Source organism: Trachypithecus francoisi, unplaced genomic scaffold (assembly GCF_009764315.1).
Source record: "Trachypithecus francoisi isolate TF-2019V2 unplaced genomic scaffold, Tfra_2.0 Lachesis_group1, whole genome shotgun sequence".
NCBI classification, from domain to species: domain Eukaryota; kingdom Metazoa; phylum Chordata; class Mammalia; order Primates; family Cercopithecidae; genus Trachypithecus; species Trachypithecus francoisi.
Window position 1 is genome coordinate 151444442 of NW_022681454.1, and position 17055 is coordinate 151461496.

Sequence of the window (17055 nt, forward strand, 5' to 3'; positions counted from 1 at the left end):
AAGTCTTCCACAATCCCGCCTGAGAAAAATAAATATTATCCCCACTTCTGTTCCCCCAGCATTTCACCTGCACCTCCATTACAGAATTTCTATAGTAAGCTACCAAACTGGAAGTCTTAGAGGATAGACACATCTTACTTGTCTATTTCCTGAACGGTATCTAGTGCAGAACTTTGTAGAACATACACTCAAAAACCGTTTTTGGAATAAACATACATAAGACTGCAAATCTTTTAATCTCAAATTATTAGTCACAGATATTAATTTTTAAAGGATTAAAATTTAAAAAAAAACCTGCTGCTCCCTCAAATGTCCCATTATAATAATCGGTTTCATACATGTTTTTAAAAAAGAGGGTTGTTCTAATAAGACTGTCAAAATATTACATCTAGAATAGTTACATTCAATAAACCTGCATTTACTTGGTATCTGCATCCTCCTAGTATCACAAATTGTTTTAGAAATAAAAACACAAGGGTAGGGGACAGGGGACAGTTTATTGTAAAATATGAAGCAGCAATGATTGAAGCTAGTGAATTTCTCCTTTATATTCCCAGCCAGAGCACAAAACGACTGGGTATCCTCATCAACGCCAAGCTTTTTTTTTTTTTTAAAAAAAAAAAAAAGAAAGAAAATTCCACATTCATTAAAATCTCTTTCTCTTGATAATTTCTGGTTTCCAGCTGACTGGATGAGTTTCTTCTGTCTAAAAGTAGAAAAGCAAGTTAAAATAAAGTATTATTAGTTTGCTTCATGTCTAACAGGCTTCCTTTCTAACAGAAATAAGGTATCTCCTCTAACATTATTCATTGGCATTATATACTTAGTAGTTCTTTGACAATTTTAGGAAGAGTTGATAAACTTCTGGCATTATCCAAGTCTAATAACAGATGGATGGATTCATTATGTTTAGTTTGCAGTTTTTCATCTAAAATAACATTTCTATTTGGATATTCTACTAACACCAAAGCTTATGATTCTCAAATTAATTTGCATAACAATCTATTTATTTGCTGTTATTCTTGGTGCAACATTTCCCAGCAACTATAACAAAGAAAGTTGGGATAAAATTAAAACCATCCATGAATTCACTGGCATCAGTGAAATAATAATCTATAAATAGACACTATTCAAGAAAACAAATATCTTAAATACTATAAAGATTATTTTTCCTTCTGATAATTAAATGAGAACAGTGCCAAATTGGTATAGCTGCTTTACTTAACAAATGTGAAACAGAGAACTTACGGCTGTGTCATCCTCTCTGTATACTTTAATGGTTTTATCAGCTTCAGCTGTTAGTAATCGACTTTCAGACTGATCAAAAGCACAAGCAAATATTCCTGATTCACTGTCCAAAGACCCAGGTTGCACAGCTGCATGAACTCTCTGAAAATTGTAGCCAGTTCTCCAGTCCCAAAGATGCATGGTGCCATTGTCAGCTTAAAGGGAAAAATCTAGTTACACCTGGTATCCCTTCAGCAGTACAGCTTGACAAACATTTATTAAGCATCATTAGCCCAAGCATGGCAATACTTTGGTTATAAAAATACATAAGACACAGGCACTCAATCTCCTCATTATTGGCTTTTCTACTTTCATTTGTGCTGGGTTCAGAATTTACAGATCTTAAAAAGCACCTCAAAATCTAACATCCAATTCCAGAATAATAAACAAAATTTTAGGCAATTCTCAGCATAAATCCCTGAGATTCATCAGATTGGAACTCAAAAGGACTAAACTATGAAATATACTACATGTATTATGTATATGCATGAACACACATAGTAACATGCAAATATGCCCTAATCAGGCAAGTGCTGCTATAATACTTAAGTGTGACAGCTTAGAAGCATTACAAATGTTTATTCATCATTAAAAGTAACAGATAAACATATTTATTATAAAAATCTTATTTTACCTCCAGATACAAGTACTCCATCAGAATTTACTGTCAACGTGTTAATAATAGCATTATGACCGGAAAGATTTTGAATGAAACTTCCATCAGGGAATTTCCACTGCTTTATGTTATCTGGAGAACCAGATGCAAATGTGTAACTGAAATAATATTAAAAAGAATTAATGACAAAGGAAACCAAGTTAAATAAAGTGGTGGGTTTTTAAAAGCTTATTTCAGTTATATTTTGTGTTGTGTCCTCAATGATTTATATATTCAGCAAAATAGTCATATCAAAATGTAAAAATATTAAGACATTTGTTCAAAGTTAAATCAGATCTTCACATTTTTGACAGGATATTTTAAGTCCTAAAGTTTTATTCTTTCATTTCCTTTAAGTTTTATTCTTTCATTTCCTTAATGCTCTGCACTAAGCCAGAGCAATAAATGTGTAGAAGTCCTATTTCACAAGAAGGGCAATGTGTTATGCAACTCTTTCGGAGGGAGGGAGAGCAAGACAGGAACAGGAAGAAAGGGAGAAAAGAAAGAGGGCAAGAGGAAGAGAGAGAATGGGAGTGAGGAGAGATGAGAGTGAGAAAGACAAGCAAAGGAAGGAAGAAGAGAGGGGGAAAAGGGTATGGAGAGTAGAAGACAGAGAGGAGGAAAGGGAGAAGAGAAAGAATATGAATATAACCAGACAAGTGTCAGAGTGATCTGATACAACAAACAATAGTTGTGACATATATGCTCCACCTTTTTGGATACTCTGACTATAATGTTCACGGGTCTTATTATTTCTCTTTCTTCATATATTAACTTCCTCCTTAAGAATTAAACTATTCAATGAATGGCTCAGTGTCCAATATCATTTATGTCCAAAACATTAAGCCCAGCCACTAATATCTTTTATTCTGACATGCAGCATTTAATCATGATTTATTTACATTGTCTCATTTGACATTATTTATTTGTTACCAAGTAGAAGGCTTTCCTCATGTCTTACAGGGCATGAAGCAAAAGAGTGCATAAGGAAAAGGAAAGAAACACACATGCCTGTGTGGCACAGGCCTGGAAAGGACAGCAGCTAAACGACTGCCAAAGGCAGTGCTGACACCACTAGCATTTCAGCACTATACTAAGAACTGAAGAAAAACAAGAAGCTAATTAGGAAAATACACTTACTGTCTTGGATGTAAAACCACAGCCCTAACTGATTTTTTGTGATTTGTTAACGTCACTCTTGTTTTTCCAGCCACCAGATCCCATAATCGAATTGTAGTATCATGGCTTCCTGTAACGGAAACAAATCTATCCCTCAAAACACAGACCAGGAAAAATAATGCAAAAGTTAAAGAAAATACAAAGCATGCTTCCAAAACACATATGTTCTAAATGAAAGCCTTATCACTTGCAAATCAGTCTTGGTTAATTTCTTCATAGTTCCAAATTTTCAGGTTGATTTCAATTCTTTAAAAAAATGCAATACAACAACTGATTCACTGTCAACTGAACAGCTAAAACACATGCAAATAATAAATAAAACAAATATATGATTGTACACTCTAGTGAAAAGGAAAAAACTTCAATGATTTTTTTTAAGTTAATAAAATACATCAGGCAAAGGAATTATTTTCTAGTATTAAAGTTCCATTGTTACTAACTTTTTTTTTTTTTTTTTGAGACAGAGTCTCGCTCTGTCGCCCGGGCTGGAGTGCAGTGGCCGGATCTCAGCTCACTGCAAGCTCCGCCTCCCGGGTTTACGCCATTCTCCTGCCTCAGCCTCCTGAGTAGCTGGGACTACAGGCGCCTGCCACCTCGCCAGGCTAGTTTTTTGTATTTTTTAGTAGAGACGGGGTTTCACCCTGTTAGCCAGGATGGTCTCGATCTCCTGACCTCGTGATCCGCCCGTCTCGGCCTCCCAAAGTGCTGGGATTACAGGCTTGAGCCACCGCGCCCGGCCATTGTTACTAACTTTATTTAGAGCAAAGTAAGATTCAAAACAGTTCTAAAGGTTACTAGTATCAAGGTATTTTGTCTTCTAACTTCAATTTCCTAGAAAAATAATTTTGATACTATAAAATAATACTTAATTGTTTGTATCACAGTATTCTAGTCAGACATTACAGGATACTATGTATGGCATACTCTATGATATGTAAAAACCACGAGATAAAAACAGTGGAAATTTCATTTGAATATATTTCAAATGTCCATGATTAAAATATGACACAGAAACACTGTAAACACAATGCAAAGCAAGAGTCATCGTGAATAGTAAAAGTATATGTATAATAACATGGATTCTGATATGAATATTCTGTAAACTTGAAAAGTATCGATCATACCTGTAATAATTTGTGGTTCTGCAGCCTGACACCTCACTGTAGCAACTGCATTTGTATGTCCAGATAATGTGTGTACACTGGCTTTAGTTCTCACATCCCAAATCTATAAAAACGCAATAGACATATTAGGAAAGAGAATAGGTATTCATTATCTCAAGAAGGTAACTGGATCAATTCAAGGCTGAAAATTTACTAGACAACTAGTGCCTGAATATAATAAAGAAAACGCTTAAATGAAAGATAATGATTTATCAACTGGAGGAAGAATATAAATAGGAGACACCTTGAAAGAACTTTAAAAAGCTAAAAGATCAGGGCACTGAAAATCTAAGAATGGGCATGATGGGACTACTTTTTAACACTACTGAATGAAAGAACTAATGGACAATAGTTGTTACAGAATGGAACGTGAGAATATCACATTTCAGGGGCAGGGCACTCATAACACTAACATCATGAGGTCATAGAACTGAAGACTAAGGTGGAAAAAATGCAAGTTAAGAAACTTAGAGAGTAGGATATTGATGACTCAAGACAACTATCTTTAATTCTCTATCAATCAATTGAAGACTCTGAAACCAAACGTGCACCCTACAAGATGCAAGATATTTACAGATAAAAACACAACTCTATCCCATTTACCCGTGCAGTTGAATCTCGACTACAGGTTACCAACACATCGATTGTTGGGTGCAGATCCAAACCATATACTGCACTTAAATGTCCATGATAATGCCTTATAACCTAAAGACAAAGCAGGACAGTTAACACTTGTAGAATTAGAAAGATAAACAGTGGTTCATAATGTTTTAAATCCTTAATCCCAACCTTACCTTATTGTATTCAAGATCCCAGCATTTTACTTGTTTGTCTTCTCCACAAGAGAACAGGTATGGGCTCCTTGTGCTTACTATCACGCCCCGCACAGTACTAATATGCCCAGTCAATGACAGTTTTAATTTGCCACTAGCCAAGTCCCAGATCTGCAATCAAAGAATATTTTTTTTTTCCCCTGGTTACTGCAAAGCAAAATTTTAGAATCCTGATTATTAAAATTGAGTTTTCAAAGAGAAGAAGAAAAAGGTAACAAATATGTAAAAATAAAAAATTTTGTAAAATGACTTCCCACCAAATAAAAGCAAGAAAAAAACTGGCATGCTCAAACTGGAAAAATATTTGCAATCAGATGACAGGTTAACCTTCTTGTTATATAAATGGAATCTTTGATAATAACAGTATGAAAAGTATGGTATTAAATTAACCGAGGACAGCAACAACTTAAAGAAACCCTAAAAGCAGCAAATATATGAAAAAGTTCAAACTCATTAGAAATTTTATACAAACTTTTTAGTTATTTATTTTTTGAGACAGAGTCTCGCTCTGTCGCCCAGGTTGGAGTGCAGTGGCGCAATCTAGGCTCACTGCAAGCTCCACCTCCTGGGTTCACGCCATTTTCCTGCCTCAGCCTCCGAAGTAGCTGGGATTACAGGTGCCCATCACCGTGCCCAGCTAATTTTTTTGTATTTTTTAGTGGAGACAGGGTTTCACCGTGTTAGGCAGGCTGGTCTCGATCTCCTGACCTCATGATCTGCCCGCCTCAGCCTCCCAAAGTGTTGGGATTACAGGTGTGAGCCACTGCGCCCAGCCTATACAAACTTTTAAAAAAACATTAAGTATCCATTTTTGCATACATATTAGATATTTGTAAAGGAATGTACAACCAATGTGCTGAAAAGGATCCTCTCATACACTGCAAGTATCGATTCACCCATTTGGAAAGTAATTTGTACTTTGGGTATCAGCTTCAAAAATATTTGACCCATTTATTCCATTTATGGAACTCTACCACAACAAAATAATTTAAAACACAGAAAAAGTCTTATATACAAAACTTAACAGCATTACTTGTAATGGTGAAAATCAGACTAAAAACTTTACCATTCAACAATAGGAAAACAGATTATAGACTATCCAAATGATATAATATTATGCAGCCACTTTAAAAGATGGTAAATTTTTCACAGGAATATGCCTTTGATACAATGTTAAGGGAAAAAAGCAAGATACAAAATTACATACTAAATGATTTTTAAAAGATACACACACAGGAAAAGAGCTTAGAAGGCATTTATACTTCCAGAAATAAATACTAAAATGAAACTTATCCAAGTATCTAACAATGGTAGGATTATATACAGGTCTACGTACTTTCATAATTCTCTATATTTTCCACATTTTCTAGGAATGAGCATGCTCTTAATTTTGTAACCAGTTGGAGACAAAAATGTAAATATAAAGGAATTAGTGGTAGGTATTCAGTGGGTAAAGAAAAAGTGGTTTAAATACCACTTTTCAAACAGATATTTATTTAGAACACTTATTCGTATAAATGATAAATTTTACTCCTTATTCAGGTCTAAAATAACAGAGGAACTGCAATAGCAATTCCTGCCACAGGAAATAGTAACTGATTAAACTTACATGACAAACACAAAGTCATGTTTATTTTTTCTTCCTTCATTATTACCTTTATGGTTCTGTCAGCAGACCCAGTAACAAACCACTGATTTCCAGGTTCCACAGCAATACATCGAACCCAGCCAAGATGCCCACTGATAACCTGTATAAAACAAAGTAGAATGGGCGGCTAACATACAAGTTAAAATGTTTTTAAGTTTAACTGCAGCTGGAGTTTGAATTGCCCTCCCATCTTCAAATCATAAATTTAAAAGATAATTTGACTATTATATTTTACAATATTAAATTATCTTCAACAAGTTAATAGATACACAAATTGTGGCTCATCTATATAATGTATACTACTCAGTAATAAAAAGGAATACATTATTAATACTTGCAACAACTTCAGTGACTCACAAAGGTATTAAGCTGTGTGAAGGAAGCCAATCTCAAAAAGTACATTTTGTATGATTCCATTTATATGACATAGTCAAAAAGACACAGCTAAACCAACCTAAGTGTCCATCAAGAGGTGAATGAATAAATAAAATGTGGTACATACACACAATGGAATACTACTCAGCCGTTAAAAAGAATGAAATTCTGTCATTTGCAACAACAAGGATGGAACTGGAAGATACTATGTTAAGTGAAATAAGCCAGGCACAGAAACACAAGTACTGCATGCTCTCTCTCATATATGGGAGCTAAAAATAAATGATTCTGAGAGTTGAATGATGGCTACTAGAGGTTGGGAAGAATAGTGGGGAGGCAGAGGATAAAGAGGGAGTGGATAATGGGTATAAAAATACAGTTAGATAAAGGGAGTAAGATTTAGTGTTTGGTAGCACTAGTTTGGCTAGTTAGCTTGGTAGCACAATAGGGTGCTATCGTCTTATTGTATATATCAAAATAGCCAGAAGAGTAAAATGGAATGTTCCTAATACAAAGAAATAATATCTCAATTACCGTGGAGATAAATATCCCAATTACCGCGATTTGATCATTATACAGTGTATGCTTTTTTTCTTTGTTTCTTGTTTTGAGATAGGGTGTCACTCTGTTGCCCAGGCTGGAGCGCAGCGGCGTGATCCTGGCTCACTGCAACCTCCGCCTCCTGAGCCCAAGTGATCCTCCCACTTCAGCCTCTGGAGTAGCTGGAACTATAGGTGTGCGCCACCACACATAGCTAATTTTTGTATTTTTTGTAGAGACGGGATTCTGTTGTGTTGCCCAGGCTGGTACTGAACTCCTGGACTCAAGAGATCCACTTGCCTAGGCCTCCCAAAGTGCTGGGATTATAGGCATGAGCCACCATACCTGGCCTACACAGTGTATGCTTGTATCAGATTTGATATGTAGCCCATATATATGCACATCTATTATGTTAGCCATAAAAATTAAAAATAAATTAGAACTGAAATTATTGAAAAAAAATAAGACAACGATAGTGATAGAAAACAGATCAGTGATTGTCAGAGGTGAAGGAAGATATAACTACAAAAGAATAGCACAGGGGTGTTTTTTGAGGTGACGTAACGTCTATATCCTAATTGTGGTAGCGGTTACCCAAATCAATACATCTATTACAATTCATTAGACCTGGATGTCAAACAAAAAGTCTCTTGCTGTACAATCATTTGAAAAATAAAAATTTTAAAATATATATTAAATTACATGTAGCTGTACATTTTCTACTATGTACAGTTTCTTTTTTAAAATTTTGTGTTTAATTTTTGTGGGTACGCAGTAGAAATATATTTATGGGGTACATGAGATATTTTGATACAGGCAAGCAATGCAAAATGAACAGTATGGCACACCTCACAAATCTGTGTTATCCTTGCAGAAGGGCCATGCTCATCTTCTCTGTACGTTCCAATTTTAGCATATGGGCTGCCGAAGTGAGCATGCATGTCCATTTTCTTTTAGATGATACACTCTGACTCATTTTAATTTATTGTAGTTGAAAGAATAACTGGTAGGCCCAAAGAATTTCTTTATATGGTGTTTTCCCCCTTCACCTTCAAACTAAATACTTTGAACACTTTCTAAATTTATTTAGTCTGCAATCCATATTTAGAAGCTTTATCTTGACATTTTATATGATTTTATATAAAATACAAGTATAACTTTTACTTAAGGAAGTCACCTTCCCAACAGATCTTTTAAGATACTCCCTAAGACTCTTCTCAGTCCACCTCAGATTGCTCTACCGGCTTTTCATTTTCACTCTTTTTCCTCCTTACTCTATTCTTCAGTGCTTGTCAACTAGAAAGCAATCATGATTCACATAATAAAATAAATGCAGAGTCACTCACCCTGTAGAGTTTCCACGGTGGGTGCCACTGGGGTTTTGGCATTGTAGGGGCTTTTTTAGCCATCAGTGCAGAGTTCTTGGTATTGCCGGTCTCCATGACAATCTAGACATAGAAGAGACATTATTATTATTAAAGATACCATACTGAAGGCTTCATATCAATTCAGAAATGGAAATGGAAAGAGGGAACTTACAAAAGATTTTTTCCATAAATGAAGAAATAAAATTTTCTGTATGTTAATTTAAAAAAGCAATTATAAAATCAGAGAGAGGCAGAACATTAGACTTAAGAACACACATCACTGTGTATGGGTTCAAATCCCAGCTTGGCCCATTACTAGCTGTTTGACATTAGGTAACAATTACGTAACCTCTATGTGCCTCACCTATAAAATGGGAAGAATACTGCCTATTTCACAGGGTTACTACAAAGATTTAAAAAGTAGCAAATGCTCCATGTAAGCTCCCATTATTAAAGTCATTTTAAGTGTATTAATGCCACTGCCTTTCATTGTCATACTTTAACATTATTGATTTAATGTAGCAAAGACTGATATGATAGTTCCTTCTATTTATCTTCTAATACAATATTTAAATACTATTTTAACAGGTATACTGCCTGATATACCATCTATTGTTAGCAGTCATCTAGTCATCCAAAAAATAATTAAGCCCATAAAGTTTTTGCCCTCAAGAAGCTTAAATTACACCCTCATAAGGAGGGTAGAGAGCCTGGACAGAAGATATGCTCTGAATGGAAGATAAAGGAAGAAATGAGATGTGGGGGTTACACATTCATTCACTTCATGAAGTCAAAACAATTGCGTAATGAGCTGAGAAGCAAAGCCAGCACTTATTTCAAGTGGCAGCATAATAAAATACATGGCAGAAAAATAAATCAATAAAATAACTATAGAAAATAATTCTACAACTATTTCTACCATACTAATACCAGTTGCCATTTACCTACAGATAAACTTATTTCTAAATGCTCATTTATAAGACTAGTTGTATAGCCCATGAATAGTACAACACTAATAGCACTCAACATAACTGTACAAACCAACTTAAAATTTAATAAAAAAAAAAAAAGATTTTCATATGCAATGCATACTAACACAAGTTTCAGAAAAACTCTCCTTGCATTTTTAATAGTGGGCAATAAATACCAACATCACATTATCTTTATCAAAACACATATTACACACAACGTACAAGTAGACAACAGCATTCCAAAAAATGTTAATTTACTACCAACTTCAGTTTTAGGACTATGAAATATGAATGACTAGCTCAGGCTGCTATTTATCTTAATAATTCCAAAGTGTTCACTTCTTTAGTATTTAAGGTAAGACTTTAGATCAGAGGGAAATAAGGCAACATGTTTAAAAAGTTAGAAACCTGCTATTTGACGCAGAAAAACTTACTGAATTCATCGCTGGAGGCTGTGGACGGTCAGAAGCCCCAGGATGTCGGTATTCACTTCCACTAGGTGCAGTACGATTTACATCAGCCCTGAGGCCAAAGAAATATTATATTCAAAGTAATTAACGCCTCTAGTCATGTATTCTGCAAAACTAACCCTTTATTTTAAATTGTTATAAGTCCTAATAAAGGAAAATGTCATACAATAGTTATAAAGAAATTTTAAAAAGAAAAAACGTGAACAGTGAAATATGCTTTTAAGAGCTTTGTAATTATAATATTTCATACTTGGTCTGAGAAGGTAATGCCACCGCTAAGGACTGTGCAGCTGATTCACTTGGCATTCTCTGGATCTTAGTATCAGCTGTCAAAGCAACCCCTATTAAAATGAAAAATCAATTTCTTTTAGTAGCTTTATATTATTCATTTACATGCACTTAAAATAAAATGATGAAGGAAAACATTCCAAATGTCAGGCAGTGATACAAATTTTGATTAAGTTTTGCTCATCTTTGTTTTTAATTTCTACAATAAATACTGCTTAATAACGCATAACTCAAATTTGATCATAGCCTACAAGGTATTAAAGCAGCCCAGAACAGTAAAGTTAATTTCCATTGTATTTGGGTATTAGTTTCAAAAGTCAGTATTAAGCAGTTTCTCAAATACAAACAGAATGTTTCCAAGAGTGGTTGTAACTTACTACAACTAGAAGCACCCAATTTTCCTGTACTTTCTATATATACTAAGCCTTTTGTCCTCTACCCGGTTATACTGGCCACTCCATCTGTGGGCCAATACCTTAATACAGACAGAGGACATGTTTCTAAGATACTGCCTCTAACATGTCCATCATTTTTATAAGCTTGGTGATATTTACATGTCTGCCTAAACCACCAGATAATAAATTTGTCTAGGCCTGCAACAGTTTTACTGTCTTTGAATTCCTAGCACATTGCCTGAAAAATTATACATACTCAAGAATGTTTGCTGGGCCGGGCGCGGTGGCTCAAGCCTGTAATCCCAGCACTTTGGGAGGCCGAGACGGGCGGATCACGAGGTCAGGAGATCGAGACCATCCTGGCTAACACGGTGAAACCCCGTCTCTACTAAAAATACAAAAACTAGCCGGGCGAGGTGGCGGGCGCCTGTAGTCCCAGCTACTCAGGAGGCTGAGGCAGGAGAATGGCGTAAACCTGGGAGACGGAGCTTGCAGTGAGCTGAGATCCGGCCACTGCACTCCAGTCGGGGCGACAGAGCGAGACTCCGCCTCAAAAAAAAAAAAAAAAAAAAGAATGTTTGCTGAATAAAGGCACATGAGTATTCATTATTACCTACAAAGCTATGCATGGATGCTTGGCTATTGAGCTTATCTTGCAATTTATAGGCAACAAGAATCTCATTATTGGCTCGTTAGTGAAAATGTATGTGACATTTTTAAGACATTTTCAATATACAACAACTCACTAACCAGGTCCCGGTGGGTATGGATGTGTGCCTGCCACAAAGTATTCAACTTCTTGTCCTAGAAAAAAGACAAAAAAAATCAATAGTAGTGAATTTATCTTATATATAAAAGTTATCATCTCTTTAAAGTATCAAATAATATTACATTTTCAACTGGATCTATCAAATTTTCTCAACTAAAGTCAAGCCTCAGAAATAAGGGAAATTGGTCACTTTTGATCTCTGTAAACCATGTCCTTGTCCATTTGCTATATAGCAATGGTATACAAAGAAGCCCTCCTATCAAGTGACAATCCACTCTGGTACTTCTTCCAAGCAAATGGTTTCCTGTGGAAGCTTGAATTCTCTTCATTTATTAAGATTTCAGTATTTAATATCTCTTTCTGAATTACAAACAGGATAGATGGTATCCCCACAGGTTAAGAATATTCTCCAATTTTTTCCTTTAATCTCTACTGTGACCTTCTCCACATTCTAAGAATCTCTGCCATCATTATACTACCATTTTTATTTCCTATAAGAAAAAAGTCATCAACCAATGTCTCAGTATTCCCATGAGGATCAAAATTTCCATTATAATACTGGTACAGCCATTAAATACTGTATGACCACACCTAAGTCCTGCCAGCAGGGGCAAAAATAACACATTTTTCTATTTTTAAAATTCACATATAAGTCTGACATTTCTGATAATACCATACTCACCTTGATTGGCAGGGTACTGTTTATGAACATATGAATCCGTTGCATTCTGAGGACCCTTCTCTTTAAGATTTTCTTTTGAAGTAGGCATATGCAACACAGGACCATACTCATTACGAAGCTTGATTGCCATTTTCCGTTTGTGACTATTTAGAAATTATAAACATAAGAGCGTATCCATAAATACTTTAAAACAAACACTTAGACAGCTTAAGTTTGCCCAATCATGTAGAAAAAGTTTCTAGTAAGATTTTAAGTAGTATTTAAAAGAATCAAAAATTTCCAAGTGCATTTCCCCACCATATCTGTTCTTTTGCTCACATTCCACCACACAGCATTCATAAACCTAAGTAATATTTTAGTTTGTTACCTAATAGAAAATATTTTATGATAAATTATCAAGGGTCTGCTTGAAAGATATATAGAAACTAACACACCCTTTAAGAAACCTGAAAGTCAATATACTTTCCTTCAAAATATAAATATAGTAAAAACTCTATAGCAACCTTTACTAGATGTATCCAAACAGGTTAGTTAGAACTAAGAAAAGTACTTAATTGGTTCAATATTTTAAAAAGAAATGCACTTATATTACTTTTAAAAATAGTCTACTTTACAAATTAAATATAAATGCCTGCTTGAGGAGTTAAGTAGATTTTAAAAGGGTAAAGGACAAAGAAGGAACACTGCACATAATGCAATCCCAGACTGGAGCTGGATATGTAGAACCAAAAATATGCCACCACTCAAAAATCTTCATCATACTAACGAGAAAAGATGGGAGTAGAGGTACTGGCCAGGTACAATTTCAGCTCAGCAAGGCTCTGAGAGCAGCGGGAAGCTGAAAGCACATACAAAGTGATTGATTATAAAATAAAATACCTAAAAGGGACTCTCTTAATTACTGGGTATTTGTAAAATGCAATTAATTAATGGAACTTTTACTGTAAAAGGCCAAAAAAAAAAAAGTTAAATCAGCTTAAATTATGCCAGAACACCACTCATTATTGAATTAGTCCATGAGTATTACCAGTTTATCTTTAAAGGTCTCCCTCTCCCTGCTCTCTTCCCCCAATATTAGAATGTTAAATATTTCAGCAATTGAAAAAAAAAACTATACCAACCTCTCTTCATCTAAAGGCACAGGTTTTCCATTATCAGCTACAAACATGTCATGGGTCCTCTTCAATGACCTGAACACAAGTGTGTGTACAGAATGTTTCTGTACCTCCTAAAAAAAAAAAAAAAAGAATGTAATTACACACCTATCTACAAATTACACAAATCATAACCTAATGTCAGATTGATTATACACTTCACATGTTTAAATATGTAAAAAGCTTTATACCACTCACCATAGCTACTTGTTGCGAGCTACAGGAGTCAAGTTCAGAGAAGAGGAGGAAGCTCCTCTTTGGCTAGAACCTCAGGTATAGCAACTGAGTGATGCCGTAGTTTAGTCATTTATTCAATAAATATTTACTGAGCTCCTACTGTGTGTCTGGCAGGTATTGTGCTAGAATCTCACAACAGAATGATAAAAGGTAGTCATGGTCCCTGTGCTCAAGAGGAAACAAATAAAAAGTAAAATAATTCCACATTTTGATAAGTGCTATGAGGGCAACAAGCAAGGCACTGGGTCAGGAAACGAAGGACTAAGTAAAATTGTGAAAGACTTCACTAAGGTGATATTTAAGCAGAAAGGGAGTTAGCCTTGCACAAAACAGAGGTAAGAACGAACCAAGCTGATGGAAATGGCATGTAAACAAATGTTCAGTTAACTGAAATAATACAAGGAGGGCAGCACAGCTGTATATGGTGGATGAGATGGTGCTTTGTGGTTGCAAGGGTAGACAAGGTCCAGATTAGGTAAGGTCTTTTAGACTATTACAACATCCTATATTTTGTTCTAGCAACATAGTCAGTAAAGGGTTTTAAACAAGAAAGGTATGAACAACTTACATTTTAAACAGAACAACTTATGGAACAAAAATGGAAGCAAGGAAATCAACGGGGAGCTAATGCACCAGTCTCGGTGAAAGATGATGTTGGTCTCAATTAAGGTGGACTGCAGTGGATACGGAGAAAAGTGAATGGAATCAATAAACATGTGGGGTAACATGGACAAGACCAGCTAACAGAATGGCTGGCTGTTCATGCCAGGAAAAGATGTAAAGAATGGCAAGTTTTTCTGGGAGTAGAGTTGAAATAAGAGACGACCTGAACGCAAGATAGAGAAGACCGCCAATCTTTTCGGGCACAGAATCACTGACAGTGCCCCGAGGGCGGCGAGGACCAGTGGTCGAACACCAACAGAGGCCCCGCCTCCGAGGACAGTTTCCAGCTCCCAAGAGTCAAACGAGGACTGGACGAATTATCTCAGGCTTAGCGCCCGGACTGAACCTCCGACTCGGGTTCTCATCCGGCTTCTACCCCTTCCCCGAAAACCCGATGAAGAGACCACCCGGCCTTGGCCAAACAGCTTCCCTCCTAGGCTCTTTTCTCTCCGGACTCCAAGCACTCTCAATCCCCCACGCCCACTGCCAAAGAAAAACAGTACAGAGATAAACGACTCTTGAGAGTCCCAGTGTCACTTTACCTCGACCATGATGCTACAGCGTATCCCACCTCCGGCAGGGAAGAAACCCTAATCACTAACGCAGTACCCGCCGCCACAACTGTGCTGCACCTTCCGGAATTGGGCGCCCAGGCGGCGGATGTGATGCAAGCTCTGCGCACGCGCGCTAGTCTCCCCCGGCCCTCTGGGATCAAGAGGCGGGTCTCCCTCCTCAGGACCGCCCCTAGGGCGGAGTCTCGAGCCTGTAGAGGGGAGACACCTGGAAGCGCCTGACTGGAGGATTTCACTCGCCCCTCTGAAGAAGTCTTCGAATTATGTTTTCTGCCTTACCTTCAGCCTTAAATGTTTTGGCTGGGGCCCTGGTTGTTAGTGCTGTATTACCCGGAGTTTAATGCTTTTTATTCAGAGAGCCTAAGCGTCTGGAGAGCAAACTCCCGTGGGCTCTATCTAAGGCGCCTCCACTGCCTTGATCTCTGGAGGTCGCCTGTGTGCTTTGTGTCTCCTGGTTCCAATCCTGACGACTTGGACACTTGCAGGCTTAACACCTGAAAGCAATTTCGCTTAAACAGTTCAGTAAACACTTGCTGAGTGAATGTTGAGGAATAGCTGTTTTAATTTGGAAAATTTTGACATGTAGATATTTTTAAAAAACAATATTTTCTGCAAATAGATTTTTTTTTTAATTTCTCAAAACTGCATAGCTCTTGGCCATTTCCTAGTTGATTATTGTGGCTTCAACAATGCCAGGGTACAGCTTTTCAAAGCTGGTAGAAGAAAGACACAATTGGAGACTTCAGCCATTTTTATTTGTACATATCCTTGTGCCAAGTATTGGTATTTTTGCTTCCTACCCTGGTAAAATCTCCAGTTTTGATCAACCCTGCCTAATTATTTTTCTATGTAAAAAGAAAAATGGATGGACTTGGGCATTTGCAAACTTAAATAAACAAAACATTTTACTGGCCCTGTTTTAGTTTCACTGATCCTGTCCTGACAACATACTGCATACACTTTGAGAGGGGGAAACAATCTAGCAAAAGAATAGCAGTGTAAATCAACCTCACTTGGAAATTCATTAAAAACATTAAGGTCATGGTTTTTTGTTTGTTTGAGACAGAGTTTTGCTCTTGTCGCCCAGGCTGGAGGGCCATGACGCAATCTTGGCTCACTGCAACCTCCTCCTCCCGGGTTCAAGCGAGTCTCCTGCCTCAGCCTCCGCAGTAGCTGGGATTACAGGCGCCCGCCACCACGCCCGGCTAATTTTTGTATTTTTAGTAGAGGCGGGGTTTCACCATGTTGGCCAGGCTGGTCTTAAACTCCTGACCTCAGGTGATCCGCCCGTCTCGGCCTCCCAAAGTGCAGAGATTACACGCATGAACCACCGTGCCCGGGCTTAAGGTCATGTTTTTACTTAAAGATAAAACATCTCTGAATTTGACTGTGAGTTTGTCCTAAGAATTGATTTTCTGTAAAAGTGGCCAGTGATAGTATTTCCTTGCAAAAAAATACCATAATTATAAAATATATACTTGAGGAACTAAATAATATACTCACCTATGAATAATAACTATAGAAAATAATGATTTGAAATGATAATAAAACCATAGAAACCTAAGCAAGACTAATATCTATGGAAATATGTTAATTGTCTGGTTGGACCTATTAACTTTTTACATACTTAATCATCCTGGAGACATTAATTTATAGGCCCAGACTCATAACAACATGGTAATGATTGAGGTAAATTGCCTCGAATTTGCTCCTTTTAAAACACTGTTGTGAATTTATAGAATTATATCATCCACTTGAAAGTTTACAATATTTTAGATAAATATAGAACTCAAGTGAGCCTATTATT

At 36.5% G+C, this 17055-nt stretch overlaps 1 protein-coding gene and 1 non-coding gene across 2 annotated transcripts; both read right to left on the reverse strand.

The window, feature by feature from the left end:
• Positions 1 to 341: 341 nt before the first annotated feature.
• On the reverse strand, positions 342 to 15354 carry PLRG1 (pleiotropic regulator 1). Its single transcript, XM_033215535.1, has 15 exons — positions 15219 to 15354; positions 13744 to 13850; positions 12623 to 12765; positions 11922 to 11975; positions 10739 to 10829; positions 10453 to 10540; positions 9027 to 9128; positions 6773 to 6865; positions 5079 to 5228; positions 4888 to 4989; positions 4246 to 4348; positions 3083 to 3191; positions 1922 to 2061; positions 1249 to 1442; positions 342 to 706 (listed from the first exon to the last, which is right to left on the reverse strand). Exons 1-15 carry the CDS (start codon positions 15225 to 15227, stop codon positions 647 to 649), a joined length of 1545 nt encoding a protein of 514 aa, XP_033071426.1. The 5' UTR covers positions 15228 to 15354; the 3' UTR covers positions 342 to 646.
• On the reverse strand, positions 8514 to 8617 carry LOC117086470. Its single transcript, XR_004438379.1, has one exon. It is a non-coding gene; the product is annotated as a U6 spliceosomal RNA (small nuclear RNA).
• Positions 15355 to 17055: the final 1701 nt, after the last annotated feature.

Coding starts and splice junctions, on each gene's coding strand:
- PLRG1 (XM_033215535.1), bottom strand. Junction 11,976..12,622: donor ACAGTACCCTGCCAATCAAG/GTGAGTATGGTA, acceptor TCTTTTTTCTAG/GACAAGAAGTTGAATACTTT. Junction 4,990..5,078: donor GGGATCTTGAATACAATAAG/GTAAGGTTGGGA, acceptor CTTTGTCTTTAG/GTTATAAGGCATTATCATGG.